Source organism: Carex rostrata, chromosome 7, assembly GCF_964058835.1.
Source record: "Carex rostrata chromosome 7, lpCarRost1.2, whole genome shotgun sequence".
NCBI lineage: Eukaryota > Viridiplantae > Streptophyta > Magnoliopsida > Poales > Cyperaceae > Carex > Carex rostrata.
The window spans coordinates 3,701,614-3,724,387 of NC_135924.1; the positions used below are offsets into that span (position 1 = coordinate 3,701,614).

The window sequence follows — 22,774 nt, forward strand, 5'->3', positions numbered from 1 at the left end:
TTGCCATATAGAGACACTTCTAGAGTGCTCCGAACACCTTCAGTTGGAGTGTTGTATTAGGTCTGTAAATGCCCTATTATATTGCCATCTGGAGGCACTACTAGAGTACTCCAAACAACTTCAATTGTGGTGTTGTATTTGGGTTGTAAATGTCCTATCATCTTTCCATCTGGACACACTACTAGAATGCTACAAACACCTTCAATTAGAGTGTTGTACTAGGGTTGTAAATGTCCAATTATCTTGTCATATAGAGGTGCTACTAGAGTGCTCCGAACACCTTCATTTGTAGTGTTGTATTAGAGTAGTAAATGCCCTATTATCTTGACTTTTGGAGACACCACGAGAGTGCTCCAACATTCAATTGGAGTTCTGTGTTAGGGCTGTAAATGCCGTATTATCTTGCCATCAGGAGACACTACGATAGTAGTCCAAACACCGTCAATTGGAGTATTGTATTAGGGCTGTAAATGCCCTATTATCTTGTCATACAGAGACACTACTAGAGTGCTCCAAACACCTTCAATTGGAGTGTTGTATTAGAGCTGTAAATGCGTTATTATCTTGCAATAATGAGACACTACTAGAGTGCTCCAAACACCTCCAATTGGAGTGTTGTTTTAAGGCTATAAATGCCCAATTATCTTGCCATATAGAGACACTACCAGAGTGCTCTAAACACCTTCAATTGAAGTGTTGTTTTAAAGCTATTATTATTGCCCTATTATTTTGTCATAAAGAGACACTACTAGAGTGCTTCAAATACCTTCATCTGGGGTGTTGTATTAGGGTTGTAAATGCCCTATTATCTAGTCATATAAAGACACTACTAGAGTGCTCCAAACACCTTCAATTGGAGTGTTGTATTAGAGCTGTAAATGCTCTATTATCTTGCCATCTGGAGACACTACGAGAGTGCTACAAACACCGTCAATTGGTATATTGTATTAGGGATGTAAATGCCATATTATCTTGTCATATAGAGACACTACTAGAGTGCTCCAAACACCTTCAATTGGAGTGTTGTATTTGAGCTATAAATGCGTTATTATCTTGCAATAATGAGACACTACTAGAGTGCTCCAAACACCTCCAATTGGGCTGCGTATGAGAGTACGCGGGTCGCATCAGAGATGATGCGACCCGTGTCATGTACCGAGAGGCAGAGTTGAAGATGAAATCAAAACCCCTGGAAATGCCTTTTTTTTACAATTGATAAAAACCAAAATTTTAATTACCGTCATTTAATCATTGCAATCAGATTTAGGAACTTAAACAAACCAAACTAACATTTTATCACTTCTAGTACCTAATTAATTTAAGTAGAGTCAAGTTTATATTTGAATCGTCCTATGGATCGATACCTGATTTTGCTATACGATAGAATTGTGCACTTGCAGTCTTAATCGGAAGTTAACTCAAGGTTTAAAAAATACAGCTTGCTGTACCGAAACTTTGTGATACACTTTTGTGTGAACAGTTATCACGGTCACTGGACCGTGACAATGGCAGGCCTCACTTAGGTCAATCTCAATCTTATTTTACCAATCTTACATATACGTTATCCTTAATCTTGAGTTAATACTTTTGCTATCCAATGTCTTGTGCCTTCATGACCATATCCATAATATTATATTGCAGTGTATTAATTCATTCTTGATGTATAATTACTATTCCTTCACTTGTAATGAACCTGCACATATACTCAAGAGGAGAACTGTAAAATACAATTATGTATATTTTGCAAATCTCGTCAAACATATAAGTCGAGGGCTCCCAAAAACCAACAGATTTATATATCTGATTAACATTATATAATCATTGAATTTATCAGTAGTTGAATTTAATGACAAGTTATTTTGATTTAAGTTGAATATCGCCTCTAATTGATATGTATATAATAAATTCGATTTGATTATCATTTATTATGTCCCATTCGATTTTAACATCTACCATTTCGAATTTGTAACAGCGCGATAATATATAGTTTTCAAATATATATACTTCGGATCTATATATACCATTAATGAATTCTAGGGTTTAAATTATAAAAATGAAAACTTTAGAAACAAAAAAAAATTATTAACTTTTTCTTTTGAAATTATTTTGAACCTATATACAAAATTTGAGAACTTATGGGTCTATTTAATAAATATGTAAACTTGAGACTTAAAGAATGACAGAACTAAAAATTGTAAACGTTGAAAACTAAAATTATAAACTTCGGTAATAAAACAAGGAGGACGTGGCATTCAAAACCACATGGCTACAGGGCTCTCATGCCTAAAACCACCTATTTTACCCCCTCGCTTGGCAATATTTTAAAACTCCACAAATCCTTCAAATAGCTCTATTCTTAATCAAATTTGGAAAATACAAAATTAGCAAATACAAAAGAAAAATGAAAATTCATTGAAATCTTTAGACGGTCTGAACCCCTTTAATCTTCATCATCAATTTGGTGGGCCCAGAGTCATACAAAATTAAGCATTTCCCTTCCCCAAAGAAATTATTAAATTTGTTTGCTGTAATAAGGCAATTGGAATGTGCGTTTTCAATGCTGGTGTTAAGTACAACTGAATTGTTTTTTGAATTTGTTGAAAAGTTCCATTTAACCGGCAACATTTTGCACATAATAGTAAATTTTCTTGGGGCATGAACCTGTTTTTTGGAACCGTTATAGGTAGTTCTTGACTTAAATGTTACGAACACCTGTTTTGGTTCTTCCAGCTCAGCGTGATGGCCACAGTAATGATCAATATAAATACAAATGTTAAAGGTCATTTTGTTGAAGACGAACCAAAACTCTCCCATTAACGAAAAAAAAAATACTAATGGAAGAAGCCCAAATAGACATTGTAGATCTCGAAGCTTCTCTGCAACGTGAACTCGACACATTATGGGGCAATGCAAACGAGACAGAGAACTTCACCATCTTTCGCACACCACATAATATTTCCCAAAGCAAGAAGAATATCTTCGAGCCCTCTGTCGTCTCCATTGGCCCATTCCACCGTGGTCAAAAGCACCTCCAAACCGTGGAGGAACAGAAAAGACGATACCTGAAGGATTTCTTGTCCCGTGGAGACCACATAAGTTTGAATCTCTGTATATCAGAGATGAAGTTTCTAGAAACGAGAACACGGAGGTGTTATAGTGAGACGTTTGATGATGTTGACAGCAATGCATTTGTCAAGATGATGTTGCTTGACGGATGCTTTGTGCTCGAGCACTTCTTAAAAAAGTATGAAAGAAATGGGAATTCTATTTTGGAGATTGGCTGGAATTATAATTTCATAGTTCGTGATTTGCTACTTTTAGAGAATCAAATTCCCTTCTTTATAGTCGAGAAATTATACGAGATTGGTTTAAAACAAGAAATTAGAAAGAATTTTGTTAATCCCCTTCTTCGTCATGTGGCCTTCAAACTATCAAATGTCACTAGAGACTCCATATATGCATACCAGCCACCAGCTGAAATTCATCATTTGGTCCATCTCTATTACCACTATTTAGTGCCCAACCCAGAGAAACCAGTTGTATTGATTTCCAAATTTGATCTTACCAGAATGTTCAGTGCCAATAGAATTATCAAAGGCTTGCTTCATCGGTTTCGTTCAAGTGTGCTTAGAGGAAGATCTCCTCATTCGACATCTGGAAAATCGTCAGTGCCATTGCCGAATTCTACCTGGAATTTATCCTCGATGGTGATCCCTTCTGCCACTGAGCTCAAAGAAGCGGGCCTAAAATTCACACCAAAATGCAACCCGAAACATATGCTCGACATATCATTTGAATATGGTGTCTTAAAAATCCCTAGACTATACATCATTGATGACACTAAGCCTATTTTCGCAAACCTTTTAGCATTTGAACATTCCAAATATGGAAAAGAGAATAAACCCTTTACAAGGTTTGTAGCATTTTTAGATAATCTTGTCAACACACCAAATGATGTGACAATATTACAAGAGTGCGGAATCATTGAGAACTGGCTAGGCAGTGAAGAGGACTTGACTCATTTCATCAACAAGGCCACCGAAGGTACAGCTTTTAGCGCTGATCACTATTTGGCGGAATTATACACGGAAGTGAATAGATACATTGGATCAAGTTGGAACAGGCAGCGAGCAAATTTGATTCGTGATTACTTTAGCAGTCCGTGGGCAGCAATTTCTCTCATCGCTGCTTTCATGCTTCTCATTCTTACATTGGTGCAATCTTTCTTTGCAGTTTTGTCCTACATCCATCCCCTGAAGTCATGATACTTTAACTTTTCGTACTATTCAGAGCTTCTAAATTGAACAAGAAAAAAGTGATGTTACCATGTATGTTACTTTTTTTCATACAATGCATGTTTGGAAGGAGTGATTTCTTAATTTTTGTTTTTTTTCTTCCTAGTTTGTGAATTCTAATTCTTTTTAGTTTGGTATCTTGTATGTCTTTTGTTTTTATGATTTTCTACGAAGTTTTATTCATAAGTACCTTGTAACTGTGCACTATATATCTTTGGTGTATTTTACTTTGTTTTTTTGTAAAGCAATACATAGATCTATTTATTTTCAATTTCACCTCTTGAAACACTCTTACCGCTAATTTTATTTTAGGATCCTGATAACAATCTCCGTACATTTATCCCCCACAATTAACCCCACATAAACTTTCAAAACAACCATGGGGGACCACTCAATCATTAATAAAATGATAGTGTTTAACTTGAAGCATCAAAATATTTATATTGAATTTGCAAGTATTAATTTCCATGCAACGATATCTATTTATGAAAGAATAAATCAATCCATCAGTTATCCCCGCACAAAATTTTATTTTTTCTTTGTATCGTCCCCGCACAACTGGGGACTATTAAATAAACATCGTGGTCCAAAACTTCATGGGTTGAACTTCTCAGACATTGATAAATACTTCTCAGACATAATGATAAATACTTATCAGAAAGAATGATAAATATTTTCTTGAACATCAATAAACATATAAACATTTATTTCTAAATATTTTAATATCAACTTTTAGTAAAACATCTATGACTTAAATATATTATATGAATATTTTATGTTACATGGATAAATACTTGTCAAGACAAAAATAAATATTGTATTTTTGAACTTGCCAATAAGTACTGTTTAATCAAATCAATGTATTATCATGTCAGAGACAATGATAAATACTTTCTTGAACAACAATAAACAGATAAATATTTATTTCTAAATATTTTAATTGCAACTTTCAGTAAAATATCTATGACATAAATAGGTTGGATGAATATTTTATGTTAAATAGATAAATACTTTGTTCTTGAACTTGCCAATAAGTAATGTTTAATTAAATAAATGTATCATCATGTCAGAAATAATGATAAATACTTGTCATACATAATGATATATACTTGTCAGACATAATGATAAATACATTCTTGAACATCAATAAACATTTATATCTAAATATTTTAATTACAACTTTCAGTAATACATCTATGACTTAAATATATTAAATAAATATTTTATGTTACAAGAATAAATACTTGACAAGACAAAAATGGATACTGTATTCTTGAACTTGCCAACAAGTCCTGTTTAATCAACGACAATTATTAGCGGGACCATCGATAGTTAAGAAAGTTATTAGGGTACAGTATATTTTAATTCAAAAGTTAGTCAAGGCAGTTATTAGCGGGGATTGTTATTAGGAGACAGTATTATTTAATGCGGTGCTAAATGGGGAGGACAGGGGAGAGGGGAATGAAATAATTATTCTTTATTTTAATATTAAATATTAAATAAAAAATAAATAAAAAATAATACAAATGTCCAAGTAGTCTTGAGAATTTTAAAAATATCCAAATTGCAAAAAATTTCAGCAGTCAAATAAAGAACTGGACAGCCGAAATTTTCGGCGGCCATATAACATGAGTTAGGTTTCTACCCGAAACCCTTTTGTATATTTATGACTTTTTATTTAATTAGAAATTTCTATGATATTTTTATTTTTTATTTTTATATTAGAAATATTTTATATGTTTTCTTGAAAATAGATGAAATATTATATAATTTGATTTATTAGAATGACAACAACAAATAATCCAGATCAATCTTTTTGGAGTTGGATTTTTTTGTGAATGTAAGAAAAATTAATTAAATATTTCTTTTTGTGCTATTGGAAAAAATAAAAAATATTTTTTATCTGAGTAAATAAAGAAAATATTATGGTCATTCTAATGCAATTAAATTCTAAGATATTATATATATTTTGAATTTTTTTCTTAAAAGAAGTAATTTCTATGACAAAAGTCAGAGAATATTTTCCTTTTTTCAAAAGTAGATGGATCACAATATTTTTTGTATTTATCAAGAAATGATTTTTGAAACGAAATCAATATATAACTCATAATCAAATTATATATTTATTTCATCTACTTTCGATATATATATATCTCTTTCCAATGCCTACTGTATAAACGATTATGTTACTGCGGAAGATCTTTTCCATGTTACTGCGAAAGATCTGGAGAAGTTCTCTGCTGGTTATCCTGACATTGTTCGATATTCATCCTTGAATTTTCGCCTTTATAACGACTTAGCAACATCCAATATATAAGTGCATTAAAATAATATGGATTCACTCAACATATGGGAAAATGTGAAAATATTTAATTTAAAATAGGAAAATAACAGAATTTAAGGTTTTAGTAGAGAAATAGGAATGTACTTCGAATATAAATCGTAACATAAGTTAATTGAGTATTTTGATGGGAAAATATGAAATTATTTAAATTTAAAATGGGAACTTAAGAAATTTGATTGCTTTGATGGGAACATTTTGATAGCAACAATTCTTCTTTTGGACAAAATTAAATTTTGATAGCCACAATTTATCCTCTCTGTTTTTTTTTTTTTTTTTTTAAATGATTATATTGCGCCAGTTAATATTGTCTTGAGCTTCACATGGCACACATGGCAGTGCACATTTTAAAAAATTGGAATAACATACCACGGCCTGTATTGACTTGGCCCCTATTATGGAGCATTTGTCCACTTTTTCTTTTAATGACAAGATCACATTTTGCATGAATATATTATTCCAGGTGCTATTAGGTGAGAACCGGAAGAAATTGGAGGATGCGCGTCCTTTTCGATCGGATTAATGAAAGTTCATTACCTTTATTTCTATGGACAGAGAGAGAGAGCCCCAAAGTATTAATTCAACCATACAATATATAGATGTTGACAGTAGCAATATGTCAAACATTTACTTTTCATCCCTCTGTGGACGGTTGCACCCCACAACAAAACTGGTTGAAAATGACCTGTGACCTAACCGAATTCAGATCCAATGAAATATCGATCCGACCTGTATCGTATTCAATAATGGATATTGGTATGATTAAGGATATAGGAAAATGCTATTTCATATCGGTTATTTTATAGAGTAATTATATAAAATAATAATATATGCAGATTATATAATATATTCAATTCAATATAATTAATTTGCATGATATTTAATATTATAATGTTTGAACAATAATTAGTGATGTATTTTTGTGATTTAGTGTATATTTTTGTTGTAAGAAAATTTTTAAATATTATTTTTATATACTTGTTTTGTTATTGAGTTTCAAAAATTGAATTTGTTCAAAGAGATATTTGTGTTTTTGAATTTTCTTACTTAATAAAAAAAGTTGTAGGAATTGATTGACTCATTATTCGTGTTTTTGAATTTTCTTGCCTAATGACTGTATTATTCGTTATTTAGCTCCTACTTTTTTGTTACTATATAATTATAACGGATAAGGACAAGGTAGAGTAATGCCAATTCTTACTAAGTGAGGATAGGTATGTATATGAAAATCTTTTCACCCTTCCCGTATCGTACCCATTAACACTGCCATATGTAGTGGAGTTGTTAAGTAATCAGGCTCTCTATCTATAGTCTCTATACCTATAAATAGGAAGGGTGCCATTTGAAATTAATATATACACAGCCACAAGTAACTCCAATAATTTAATTACAGCTCCTTGTATAAATGGCTCTATCCTTTCCACTTCCAACTTTCATCCTAGTTCGCCAGACACAAATGAGAGGAGTGCTCTCATGTAGGTTCCGCACTTACGCAAATTTACAGTCTCCAAGGTTTGAGCGACGGTCAGGACACTATAAACCATCCATATGGAAAGATAACTTAATACAGTCATTAGGTGGAGATGGCCATGTAAGCAAATAAACAGATATATTAGAAACGGTTCTTGATGTTTAGCTGTATATCCTTGAGCTTAATTGGTGTACAATCTTTAATTATCAAGATATATAAAAGACACTAGCATTCTTTTTGTTTTTATTTTTGTTTTGTTTTTGTTTTGTATATGAAGGAGGGTAAAAACATGGAAAGAGTATGCATGCTCAAGAAAGAGGTGAGTCAAATGATATACAAGGAAGAGTTGCTGGGGGATAAATTAGAGCTTCTTCATGCTTTGCAACAGCTCGGGGTGGCATATCATTTCAAGGACGAGATAAACTGTGTAATTACCAATATCCATGAGTCAATGGATCAAATTTCTCTATTTGCAACGCTTGATAACCTTCATGATGTATCACTGCTTTTCGCACTGCTGAGGATGCATGGATTTAGTGTACAGGAAGGTATATCTTTGTATATTTATATGTTCTTAAGAAAAACTATAGTTGTTAACTATAGTATATTTCACTTTCACTGTTGTAAACCATATGTTTATCCTCAGTAATTTTTATATAAAATGATACTTAAATTTGAAATTTTATATGAGGATAATTACACAAGCACTCAAAAATCTTTGAGCAGATATACTCAGAAGTTACTTCGATGACAAAGGAAATTGCAGAGAAAAGCTATATTCAGACATTAGAGGAATACTAAGTTTGTACCAGGCTTCATTTCTCGCAAAAGAAGGAGAAGAGGCATTGGAGATGGCTAGACACTTCACAACCAAACACCTAACAACTTATTTGGAAAGCTCCAAGCACAATAATTCAAGGTTAAAAGAACATGTTTCCTACGCACTGGATATCCCACTGAATTGGAGGATCGAAAGACTGCACTCTCGCTGGTTTATCGAGCAATACAAGATAGATGAGCAAATAAGACCTGCACTGTGGGAACTTGCCGTTTTGGATTTCAATATACTTCAAACCTTGTACAAGAAAGAACTAAAGCAGGTGTCAAAGTAAGTATATCAATTATAATACATCAATTAAATCAGAAAGGAAAATGACGGTGAGATAAAGAGAATTTTGGTTTATACTTTGAAAAAGGTTTTTATATATGTATCTTTTAAAAATTCTTTTCATTTATCTTGTGTCCAGATGGTGGACTGATTTAGGACTCCACGAAAAACTACCGTTTATTCGAGACAGGCTCGTTGAGAACTACATTGGGAGTGTATGCCTCGCTTTTGAGCCAGAGCATTCAAGTTTTCGAAAAGCAATGAGCCAGTCAAACTGCTTGATTACAACCCTCGATGATATATATGATGTTTATGGGTCACTGGATGAACTTGAGGTCTTCACAGACGCCATCCAACAGTAAGTATTTTATGGGTGTAACTTGTAATTGATACATTCTATAATATAGGCTATTTCAATTCTGAATTGCAATTTTCCTTTGAATAGATGGGATGTCACGGCCATGGTGGGGCTTCCCGAGAACTTCCAAATGTGCATTTTAGCTCTCATTAATACTGTTGAAGATCACGGTAGAGAAATCTTGAAAGAAAAAGGGCTTTATGTTATTCCATATCTTAGACGAGCAGTAATTCACTGATCCATATCACATTTTTCTTCCTAGTGCATAAGTTTATTACCAACATATCATTCAAAATTATTATGAAAATGAAAAAAGGCTGATCGAGACATAAATTTGGCAGTGGAAAGATCTTTGCAAAGCATTCCTAGTGGAAGCACGATGGTACCACAATGGATATGCACCAAAATTGGAATACCTTGAGAACGCATGGGTCTCCATTGCAGGCATCATATCTCTTTCCAATGCCTACTGTATAAACGATTATGTTACTGTGAAAGATCTGGAGAAGTTCTCTGCTAGTTATCCTGACATTGTTCGATATTCATCCTTGAACTTTCGCCTTTATAACGACTTAGCAACATCCAATGTAAGTGCATTAAAATAATATGGATAGAACAGGCTGATAATTAAGTAGTAATAATGAATTTAATGTTGTTGCCCAAACAAATTTGGGGGTATATACCCAACCAGATGATGTGATCCTATTCTTTATAAATAACTCAGTCAAAAACCTGAAATTTATTTTTAAATGAGGTTGGTACCAATATTTGGATCCTCATCCATCTGAAAAGAAAAGAAAGTAATTTTCTTGTATTCTATACACATCTCATTACAAACATTGTTCTTGAATTACACATCACATTTCTAATTTTAGGATGAGATGCTGCGCGGGGATATCGAAAAATCTGTTCAATGTACTATGCGTGACAAAAGTGTCACAGAATCTGTTGCTCGCCAAGAAATAACGGAAATGATTTTGAAAAATTGGACATCGCTCAATGGCAAAGTTTATGGCAATTCTACTTTTGAGAAGTATTTCAAAAATGTTGCTCTCAATATCCCACGCATGGCACAACGTTTTTATCGATATGGCGATGGATATGGAAAGCCCTGCAGTGATATCAAAAATCTAGTTACCTCAATATTGTTTGAACCAATTAATTACTAGGATGTTTTCTTTTCTTCATTTTCTTGTTTGTTTCTTTCTCTTCTTCCTTTCATTTAAGTGATCTAGCTACTTTTTACTTGTACTCCCACTGCAGATGTTGCTAATGATTTTTCGTTCTAAATGTATCAATAATAGACTTTTGCAGAAACAGTGTGAAGTTATATTTGTATGAAGTTATTTCTTTTTAGTACTTTCCTATTAGAAAATATGTAAAAAGGTTTTGCAAACTAGTACTATGATTCTCTCTAATATCCAACTAATAAAATTCAAGTTTGCAAGTTGTCTTGTGTAAGAATATATCATTACTACAAAAACGTTAACTATACATGACATATCATATATACATGGGTACAAAAAAAAATTACATTAACAGTGTGTAATGAAAGGAGACACTTCCATGAAAAATCATACATACCTACAGGGTCTGAAAGTTTTGAACAGTATCCGGAAGTCATGCTGTAAATTTTTACTTCTTTTTTTTGAAATTATTTGAACGTGTTTATAAATTTTGTATAATTAGGGGTCACTTTTATTAAAATGGAAAATACAAAACAAAAGGTTTCTCTAACATGGCATGGGAGCCAGATGACCTCATGCATGAATATGTTTTACCACCGTTAAATATTATTTCAAAGGAACCATTCTATCTCGTTATCGGATGAGGATGAAAAAAAAGGTTACTGCTATCAGTACACTACCATTGATCGATAGAAGAAAATAGACAATTTATCCTATTGCTTCTTCAGGTATCAACCGATATAATAATATTTCAACTTATTTACTAACTTCTCACAACACCTTTCGTCTTTAATCTATCAGCTTCAGACCAAGATTTGTTTAAACCGTTAGTAAATGGAGCTTAGAAGATTCCATTTATGTAGTAATTTTAAGAGAATTTTTCAATTTCAACCTTTTGTAACCCATTTTTTTATTTTAGAACACAAAAATCTTAAGCAAAATACAACAAATACTTATTTCTCGTCTCAGAAAGTTATAGATAAAAAAACCATAAATTATTATAGTTATTTAAGCCATTCGTGTTTCCCCTTATATTAGGAAAATGAACACCATTATAAATTAAAATATTTTTGTATTTTTCTTTATGTTCATTAAATATGAAACTTTTATATATAATTAATCATATAAATTTTGGGATTCACTAAACATATGGGAAAATGTGAAAATATTTAATTTAAAATAGGAAAATAACAGAATTTAATGTTTTAGTAGAGAAATAGAGTACTTCGAATATAAATCGTAACATAAGTTAATTGAGAATTTTGATGGGAAAATATGAAATTATTTAAATTTAAAATGGGAATATTTTGATAACAACAATTTCTTTTTTTTGATAGCAGCAATTCTTCTTTTGGACAAAATTAAATTTTGATAGCCACAATTTCTCTTTTTTTTTTTTTTTTTTTTAAATGACTATATTGCGCCAGTTAATATTGTCTTGAGGGTAGCCGCTATCAAGTTTTCAAAAAAAATATATATATATTGTCTTGAGCTTCACATGGCACACATGGCAGTGCACATTTTAAAAAATTGGAATAACATACGATGGCCTGTAATAAAATATCAAGAATCTAGCTAAATAACGAATTTTTACTTGTCCCCTATTATGGAACATTTGTCCTATTTTTCTTTTAATGACAATATCACTTTTTGCATTAATATATTATTGCAGGGTGCTATTAGGTGAGAACCGGAAGAAATTGGAGGATGCGCGTCTTTTTCGATCGGATTAGTGAAAATTCATTCCCTTAATTTGTATGGATACAGAGAGCTCCAAAGTATTAATTCAACAATACGGACGCTGAAAGGAACAATTTCATCCCTCTTTTTTTGAGATTCTGATAGTTGCTATCAGATTACAGAAGAATAATTTCGTCCCTCTGTGGACGGTTGCACCCCACAACTAAAACTGGTTTGACAATCAGCTGAGACAAATTGCTTTCACTCTTGACTGCTCATGTTAATTTGACCTAACCGAATTGAGATCCAATGTAATACCAGATCCGTATCGTATTTAATAATTGGTATTAATTGGTATGATTAAGGATATGAAAAAATGCTATATTTCGTACCCATTATCCTATAGGATAATTATATAAAATAAAAATATATGCAGATTATATAATATATTCAATTCAATATATTTAATTTGTGATGTTTTTTAGTTTTTATTTTTTGTTATCGGAAAAATGTCAAATGTATTAGTTTTATTTGCATTTTTTGTTATTGAGTTCAAAAAAATGAATTTGTCCTAAGAGATATTCGTGAAATTAATGTGTTTTGATATTAGTATTCTAATAAAATGTAATATTTTATTTGTATTATTCGTTAATTACCCATTACGGTTTTGGTACTCTATAATTTTAACTAATAAGTGTAGGATAGTGTTAGATCAATTCTTAATGAGTAATGCTATAATTACACACACCTACTGACAAGTTATACGTGGACTTGCATATTCTATGTTTAGATGCGTTCATGCTATATTTTTGTGAGTGTTGAAGATTTGGGCACAACACAGCATGTAAGAGCATCTCCATTGTTTGGTTGATTGCACCAATGTAAGAGTTAATTGCTTAATTTTTAAAATTTTCATAATTTCTAATTTAGCAATTAATTTCAATTGCTGGATTGGAGATGCTCTAAGAGTACACAACTGGTACAAACACGCAGGAACAAAGCTTAAAACGTCTAGACAAGGATGGGCAAGAGAGCCGTAAAATGTATCCAGTTCACACCTAGAAAAACAAATGGAAAAAAAAACATGCCCCAAATAAATACGAGTAAAATATTAATTTGTACTTGTCCCCTATTATGGAAGAAATTGGAGGATGTCTGTCCTTTTCGACCGGATTAATGAAAATTCATTCCCTTAATTTGTATGGATAGAGAGAAGAGCGCTCCAAAGTATTAATTCAGCAGATGTTGACTATCGCAATATGTCACACATTTTGTATGTCCGAATACGGACGGTGATAGGAACAATTTCGTTCCACTGTGGAACCCCACAACTAACACTGGTTGCTTTCACTCTTGACCGCTCATGTTATTTTGACCTAACCGAATACAAATTCAATGTATTACCCGACCCGTATCGTATTCAATAATAGATATTGGTATGACTAAGAATATGAAAAAATGTTATTTTGTACCCATTAACCTATAGGGTAATTATATAAAATAAAAATAATGCAAATTATATAATATATTCAATTCAACTATTTAATTTGTGGGATATTTAATATGATAACGTTTGAGCAATAATTTGTGATGTATTTTTTTTTAATTTATGTTTTTTGTTATCAGAAAAATGTCAAATGAATTAGTTTTATTTGCATTTTTTGTTCTTGAGTTAAAAAAAAATGAATTTGTCCAAAGAGATATTCGTGAAATTTATGGGTTTTGATATTCTATTTATATTCTAATAAAATGAAATATTTTATTTGTATTATTCGTTAATTACCTATTACGGTTTTGGGACTATATAATTTTAACTCATAAGTGTAGGATAGGAATAGGTCAATTCTTAAAAAGTAATGATAGGGTAATGAATTAATGGGTATGGATTTGAAAATGCTTTCACACTTCTCGGATGGTACCCCATAGTAGGCACATAAGATTGACCAGTTAGGAATATAGATGTATAAGTTGATCATTTGTGATCCGATATCAGTTAGAAACCCATTAGAATATAGATATGCAGATGAACGTCGCGTTCTATACGAGGTATAAAAGAAGGACGTAGCTGTGAACTTAAATCCTTCTAGTCTTGGTAATTGAGACTTATCAATGATAGATAGCCTGATTCCTGGAAGCCTATCTTCTATACACAAAACATTTATTTACTGTTTTAATTGTTCCAACAACCAAATCAAACAACCAAAAACAACCAAAAACCTAGGCTTGAATATTGTTTGATCTCTTAATACACTATCCCTGTGGATCGAGGTCGCGATCTATACTATATGATAAGTTCATATGCTTGTGAATCGATTGTAAATTAGATTGTTAGAGTTATAAATATTAGGGTAATTATAATTTTTCCCACACATCCATCTTACATTTCTTCCCCCAACTAACTAACTTTCTATTTTAACTATAACTACCATTTGTAACAACTTTTATTTCTTTCCTCTTTCTCCATTTCTCTTCCACCTCTGCCTTCTTCTTCCACCTTCATCTTCTTCTGCCACCTCCCTCGTCCACCACCTTCCACCACTGTCTTCCACCTATGCCTCCGCCTTTCTCTATTTAATTCAATTAAAATATTTTGATGTAAGAACGTAATTAAGGTTAGGATTTAGGGTTTAGGGTTTAGAGTAGATTCTCACCAATTTGTGTTGTTCAAATTGTTTTGGTCTTCCTATAAAAGGGTAACATTAAACCCCCCACACAGTAGCCAGGGCATGTCACGTATACTGCAGTGATCTTTATACTCTCTAGCTCCATTGTATCTCAAAATTACTGATACAGTGTATGTTCCCTGCCCACCAATATCACCCCTTTCGTCCCATTTGCATTTGGACATTTAAATCCTTTTAGTCTTCTCCCACGTCTGATTAACTAGTTGATCATTCATTTCTCTCATCTTTGTTTCTTGAAGACTTACCATGTTTGGCTTTTCTAACAGTATGGTTTCCCTTACAACCAATCTCTTGTCCTCTTCAATCAAGCCTCTTACATTCCGGATAAAATTTTAAATTTTGACATAAAATCCATAAAAACAAGGAAGCGTCTAATTGTCCACAGCTTTTTGTCCACCATTTGTCCACAGCTTTGATTTGCGCGAATACTGTAAAATTACTTCTACATGCTGTATAATTATACAATATATCACATAAAATATATCAGTTAATCACAAAACATCTAGCAATTATTTGAAGTGGTTCTATGACAGTTAGGAAAAGTTTGCAACTTGCACAACAGGACAAAATAAATGTACTTTCGGAAATTACAGTTATAGGAAGTTATTGGCAGTTAGAGTTAGTTATTAGCGGTTATTGGCAGTTAGAGTTAATTATTAGCGTCCGCACTGGGTTGAATCTTGTATATTGTAAAATTGAATCTTGTATACAGTAAAATTTTCAATTGAATCTTGTATACTGTAAAATTGAATCTTCTACACAGTAAAATTTACAAATGAATCTTGTATACTATAAAATTGAATCAACAGAACTGTAAAATTGAATCTTGTATACAATAAAATTTTCAATTGAATCTTGTATACTATAAAAATTAAATCTTATATACAGTTGAATTTTCAATTGAATCTTGCATACTGTAAAATATATACTGTAAAATTGAATCTCTTATACTATAAAATTTTCAAATAATACTGTAAATTTTCAATTGAATCTTGTATATTGTAAAAAGACAGTTAGATGAGAGTGGATAAGATTGTGAACAAATGGTGGACAAAACCCAGTGGACAGAAACCTTTTCTCCTTCTCTATATAGATTAGTAGTCAGAAGCTATAATTAGAATATCTCTATTTAGCATATATAATTAAGGAATATGTTTTAATTTTAGGATGTTGTGGAGGTAGTGGAGATCTAAAAATAGATTTTGTATTAGCTATATTAATAATGTAGGCCGGAGTTGAAAGTTTCTAACGATTGAAAAAGAAAAGGTGAATGAAAATGTTTCTGTTTATGAGCAGTTCAGAAAATCAATTATTTTCCTTTTGTCAAACAGAGAGTTTTGTGTCAAACAGAGAGCAAAAGATTGCTGCAGTCAGGCAGGTTTCCAATAGCTACTACCCACAACAAAAAAATAACCTTTTGCTCCTTTCTTCTCCACCCTTCATATTACCTAATATCAACCTCAACCCTGACTTAATCCTCTTAAACAAACCAATAGAAGAAAATAGGCAATTGATCATATCAGTTCCAGAGATCTCAACCCTAAACCCTACAGTGATAGAAGAAAAATATGGGCAATTTATCCTATCAGTTCTAGAGATCTGAACTGATATTGGATCGGAATAATATTTCAACTTATTGACTAACTTGCCAAAACACCGTTAGTCTATCGGCTTTGAATCAATATATGTTAATACCGTTAGTAAATGGACGTTAGAATTTTTCAATTTCAAACTTTAGTAAGAATTTTAATTATTTTAGAGTACACAAATCTTAAACAAAATACAGCAAATACTTAATTCCCATGTCGGAAAGTTATTAAATGAAAAAGTCATAAAAATATGCGTATAAATTATTCCTACGTACTGTACTGCTAATAAATATAAATTATTCTCCAGTTACTTGAGCCATTTCTGTTTCCTATATTAGGAAAAAAAATGAACATCATTTTAAATAATTTTTTTTTGTATGTCTCTTTTGGTTAATTGAATATGAAACTTTTAAATATCATTAATCATATAAATTTTCGGAGTCAATAAACATGAGGGAAAATATGAAAATAATTTAATTTAAAATTGGAAAATAACATATAGTTCATTATTTTGGTAGAGAAGTAGGAAAGTACTTCAATTTTAAATGGTAAAATACACTAGTGGAAAATATGGAATCAGGATCGGTTATATACGCATATCAGTATCGGAATACAACCGATCCTGATGAAGGCGATACTGATACTATCATAATCGGTTTTGTATTTTTTAAAGAACCGATCCAAATAGTAACTATTAGGACCGGTTGTTTATTATAACCGATCTTAATAGCAGTTATCTGGATCGGTTTTTACTAACGAACCAATCCTAATAGTTATATTCTGGATTGGTTTTTTTCATATCCTCATTCTTAAAAAAAAAAAAAAACTTTTAGGATCGGTTTTTAAATAAAAACCGATCCTAAAAGTTTTTTATTTTTTTTCAGATCATAATTCCAAAAAAAAAAAAAAATTATATTATCACATAAATTTTAATAATATAAATTACATTAATTTTCATCAAAAAAAATTTATAATTGAACCAGATGCCATATACAACAGCCATATATATATTATATTAATCACCACACTAATTACATATACTTCTCAATATTAAAATTACAAACATAAAAATTTTAAAATATTGAAAAAAAACTAATTATAAAATGAAATTTGCTATCTCAATTTTGAAGCTGTCACTGTGCCAATTTGCTTTTAATCCGAACAGAGCATTTTAGACTACATACAGCGCACCACACAAAGTTGGTTCTGCAAAAAAAAAAAAAATAGTATTAAGATTGGTTATTTGAAATAACTGATTCTAATACTATTTTTTTTTCAAAGTTGGTTCTACAAAAAAAAAAGTATCAGGATCGGTTTTTTATAAAAAAACTGATCCTGATACTAATTTTTTTTTTTGCAGAACCAACTTTGAAAAAAAATAGTATTAGAATCGGTTGTTTATAAAAAACCGATCCTGATACTATTAGGATCGGTTGTTTATAAATAACCGATCCTGATACTATTAGGATCGGTTGTTTATAAATAACCAATCCTAATACTATTTTTTTCAAAGTTGAAAAAAAAAGTATCAGGATCGGTTTTTAGCAATAAAACCGATCCAAATAGTTTTTTCATTTAATTGGAAAATTATTAATCTGGTTTTGTTAATTATATGTAAGTTAATTTCTAATATAATATATCACGAATATGTATAAAAATTTGAAGGTATATTTTATGAAATAATTTATTATATAATTATAAGGTTATTTATTCTAATGGTTATGTTTGTAATTTACTTTTATAATTTTAGAAATAATAATTGAAAGGAAAAAAGGTATCTGGATCGGTTTGTAACAGAGAACCGATCCAGATGTAATTTTCTGATATATTTTAATTTGTTAGATGTATTTAAGCTATCTGGATCAGTTATTATGTATAGACCCGATCCAGATGCTATTTTCTGATATTTTTCAATTAATAAGATTTATTTGAGATAAAAATAATATATAAGATTTATTTTAGATATTTCAATTATCAGGATCGGTTTTTTGTTAGAACCGATCCTGATACTATCAGGATCGGGTTTTATAAACAACCGACCCTGATAGTTGAATTATTAAGATCGGTTATTTAGAATAACTGATCCTGATAGTATCATGATCAGTTCTAACAAAAAACCGATCCTGATAGTTCATAAATCAGGGTCGGTTGACAATAAAACCCGATCTGAATAGTTTTTAAGATCGGTTTTTTTAAGAAAACCGATTCAAATACCTTTTAGGATCGGTTGGCTCATATAACCGATGCAAATAGGCCGATCCTGATTCCAGTTTTTACACTAGTGATAAGTTATTTGAGTATTTGGCTAGGAAAATATAAAATTATTTAAATTTAAAATGGGAACATATGAAATTTGATTATTTTGATGGGAATATTTTGATAGCAACAATTCTCCTTTTTAACATATTTAAATTTTGATAGCCACAATTTCTCCTATCTTTTTTTAAATGACTATATTGTGCTAGTTAACATCGTCCCAAACTTCAGATGGCACACATGGCAGTGCACATTTTCATAAATTTGAAAAACATAACACAAGCTGTAATTTAATCTCAAGAATCTAGCCAACAAGAGGGAGAGAGCGACTCTCTTTGTGGACTGGTGAAGAGAGAGAAGAAAATAAAAGAGGAGTCAGGAAGTTAGTTTCTCTCGAGAGAGAAAAAAAATGCAGTATTTTCATACAAACGCAACATAATGCAAGGATAAATATATATGATACATTTATATTTCACTTAATTTATATAACACAAGATATTTAAACATACAATACATCCTATAAAGAAGATAATATTAAGTCAAACAAAATTACACACATTCCTTAATTTAACAAATATTCAACATTCAACTTTACATATCCATCATTCAGTGTGATGGCACTAATTCAGAATTTTAGTATCCAAGGGTTGTCCATGACATGATGCACACACCTACTGGCAAGTTATATGTGGACTTGCACATTCTATGATTAGATGTGTTCATGCTATATTTTTGTGAGTGTTGAAGATTTGGGCACAACACAGCATGTAAGAGTACACAACTGGTACAAACCCGCAGGAACAAAGCTTAAAACGTCTAGACAAGGATGGGCAAGAGAGCCGTAAAATGTATCCAGTTCACACCTAGAAAAAAAAAATGGAAAAAAAAACAGGCCCCAAATAAATACGAGTAAAATATTAATTTGTACTTGTCCCCTATTATGGAAGAAATTGGAGGATGACCGTCCTTTTCGATCGGATTAATGAAAATTCATTCCCTTGATTTGTATGGATAGAGAGAGCGCTCCAAAGTATTAATTCAATAATACTATACACAGATGTTGACTATCGCAATATGTCACACATTTTGTATGTCCGAATACGGACGGTGATAGGAACAATTTCGTTCCACTGTGGACTGTTGCACCCCCACAACTAACAATGGTTGCTTTCACTCTTGACCGCTCATGTTAAATTATATAAAATAAAAATAATGCAGATCATATAATATATTCAATTCAATTATTTAATTTGTGGGATATATAATATAATAATATTTGAGCAATAATTTGTGATGTATTTTTTTTTTAATTTTTTTTTTTGTTATCGGAAAAATGTCAAATGTATTAGTTTTATTTGCATTTTTTGTTATTGAGTTAAAAAAAATGAATTTGTCCAAAGTGATATTCGTGAAATTTATGGGTTTCTATTTATATTCTAATAAAATAAAATATTTTATTTGTATCATTCGTTAATTACGCGCAATGGTTTTGGTACTCTATAATTTTAACTGATAAGTGTAGGATAGGGTTAGGTCAATTCTTAATGACTAATGATATGGTAATGAATTAATCAGTATGGATTTGAAAATACTTTCACATTACTCGGATCGTACCACATAGTAGGCACATAAGGTTGATCAATTAGTAATATAGATGTAGAAGTTGATCATTTGTGATCCGAAATCAGTTAGAAACCTATTAGAATATAGATATGCAGACGAACATTGAGTTCTACAGATGGTATAAAAAAAGGACGTAGTTGTGAACTGAAATCCTTCTAGTCTTGATAATGGAGACTTATCATTGATCTTTATTGATCAGGGTGAGGTTTGGGTATCATCCCCTTGTCAATCTTCTTAGTTAGGGTGTTATAGCGTAGTAGTGATTAGCACTAAGATAGGATTAGCAACTCTCATATTTGCATTTGATACCAGTACAGGACGTTAACATTTTTGATTAAACCGCATCTGGCACCAATTGAGGTTAGAAACCATAATTTTCAGGTTAAGCACTCACATGCGGTTGGTGATAGTACCGCATACAATTGTTTTTTGCAACCATAAACTAGATTAAACGAGTAAGAATTATAGATAGCCTAATCCCTGGAAGCCTATCTTCTATACACAAAACATTTATTTATTGTTTTAATTGTTCCAACAAGCAAACAATCCAAACAACCAAAGCAAACAACCAAAAACCTAGACTTGAATATTGTTCGATCTATTAATACACTATCCCTGTGGATCGAGGCCCCAATCTATACTATACGATAAATTCATGTGCTTGTGAATCGATTGTAAATTAGACTGTCAGAATTATAAATATTAGGGTATTTATAATTTTCTCCACATATCCATCCCCCATTTCTTCCCCCAACTAACTAACTTTCTATTTTAATTATAACTACCGTTTCTAACCACTTTCATTTCTTTCCTCTTTCTCCATTCCTCTTCCACCCCCATCTTCTTCTCCCGCCTCCCTCTCCCACATCTGCCTCTATCTCCCTCGCCCGCCTCCGCCTCCCACCTCCCTCTCCCACCTATACTTCCGCCTTTATCACCCACCTCTGTCTCTCCCATCCCCGCCTCCCATCTCCCTCTCCCACCTCTACCTCTGCCTTTCTCTCCCACCTTTGCCTCCTCCTCCATTTTTTCATCGATAAGCTCAGTCCCTCTCCCACCTTTCTTTTTCTGTTTTCCCGTCTATGCCTGCTGCTCCCGCTCTAGCGGACGTTCTGCCAGAGATCATCTGGCACTCCATCCAGTCAAGTACGTCTCTGTCGGGATTGAATACTTCAATGTGTATGAATGAATATTTAGGCACGCCTCTACCGGGTCAGATCCATCACTGTCGACCGTATCAAAATATTTTGGTATCTGTGGATGGAATTAATCTCTTTCATATCTATGTTCTCCTTCCTCATGAAGTACAGAGTTATTTGAAACGAAAAAAACTTTATTAATGGTGAATTAAGCCACTGTGTGCTAAGAAATGACACAAAAAAAAATTGAAAAATAATTGAGGTATATGAATGAATATTTGATATTTTAGGTATGAACACTTGCCTGACAAGATATGAATACTTGTGCAATGGACAACTCAAAAGTATATCATTATGGATCTCATTTGAAATATAAAATTGTGTAGAAAATATTCATAGTTTTAGATTTGCAAAATTTCGCATAGATTGTAAGAAATACTGGTTAGATTAAACGGAGAAAAAAAATACCACCTTTAAAAATGTGTAAAAGATGGATGATTGATGTGTTCAATTTTTATATTTGCACTTATATGACAATGATTAATACTTTCTCGATGTGGTATAAATACTTGTGCAACGGACAACTCAAAAGTATGTCATCATGGTTCTCATTTGAAAGATAAAATTATGTAGAAAATATTTGTGGTTTTAAATTTTCAAAATTTCTTCACCGATCAGAAACATTAATAAGATTGAACGGAGAAAAAAAAACCACCTCTAAAAACGTGTCTAGTTTTTTTTTTTAAATACTTGATATTTTAGTTATGAATACTTTATGTGTTATATATGAGTACTTAATGCATTATATATGAATACTTGCGCGTGCTAGTTATAAAATCTTTCAAATATTAGATGGTTTCCAAATAATAAGTGGTCCCTCTAGGTAGTTAGTAGTTATTCAAGTATTAATGTTTGAGAGTTGAAATTGAGAATGTTACGGGGAAATAGCTAGGTGCTCCCTAAATATTATTAGATCTAATTTTGACTCATTATAGCAATGTTGGGGATCATAGCAATGTTGATGTGGCAGAGATGGCTTGTAC

At 31.7% G+C, this 22,774-nt stretch overlaps 2 protein-coding genes across 2 annotated transcripts; both read left to right on the forward strand.

Annotated features, from left to right (window-relative positions):
* Positions 1–2,834: 2,834 nt before the first annotated feature.
* Positions 2,835–4,265, forward strand: LOC144556684 (UPF0481 protein At3g47200-like). The gene has a single exon (XM_078305072.1). It carries the CDS (start codon positions 2,835–2,837, stop codon positions 4,263–4,265), a length of 1,431 nt encoding a protein of 476 aa, XP_078161198.1.
* Positions 4,266–8,004: 3,739 nt separating this feature from the next.
* On the forward strand, positions 8,005–10,777 carry LOC144556373 (monoterpene synthase 7, chloroplastic-like). The gene is made up of 7 exons (XM_078304722.1): positions 8,005–8,227; positions 8,385–8,655; positions 8,834–9,215; positions 9,355–9,573; positions 9,661–9,799; positions 9,915–10,160; positions 10,449–10,777. The coding sequence occupies exons 1-7, from the start codon at positions 8,042–8,044 to the stop codon at positions 10,740–10,742; spliced, it is 1,737 nt and encodes a 578-aa protein (XP_078160848.1). The 5' UTR covers positions 8,005–8,041; the 3' UTR covers positions 10,743–10,777.
* The last annotated feature ends 11,997 nt before the right edge of the window (positions 10,778–22,774 follow it).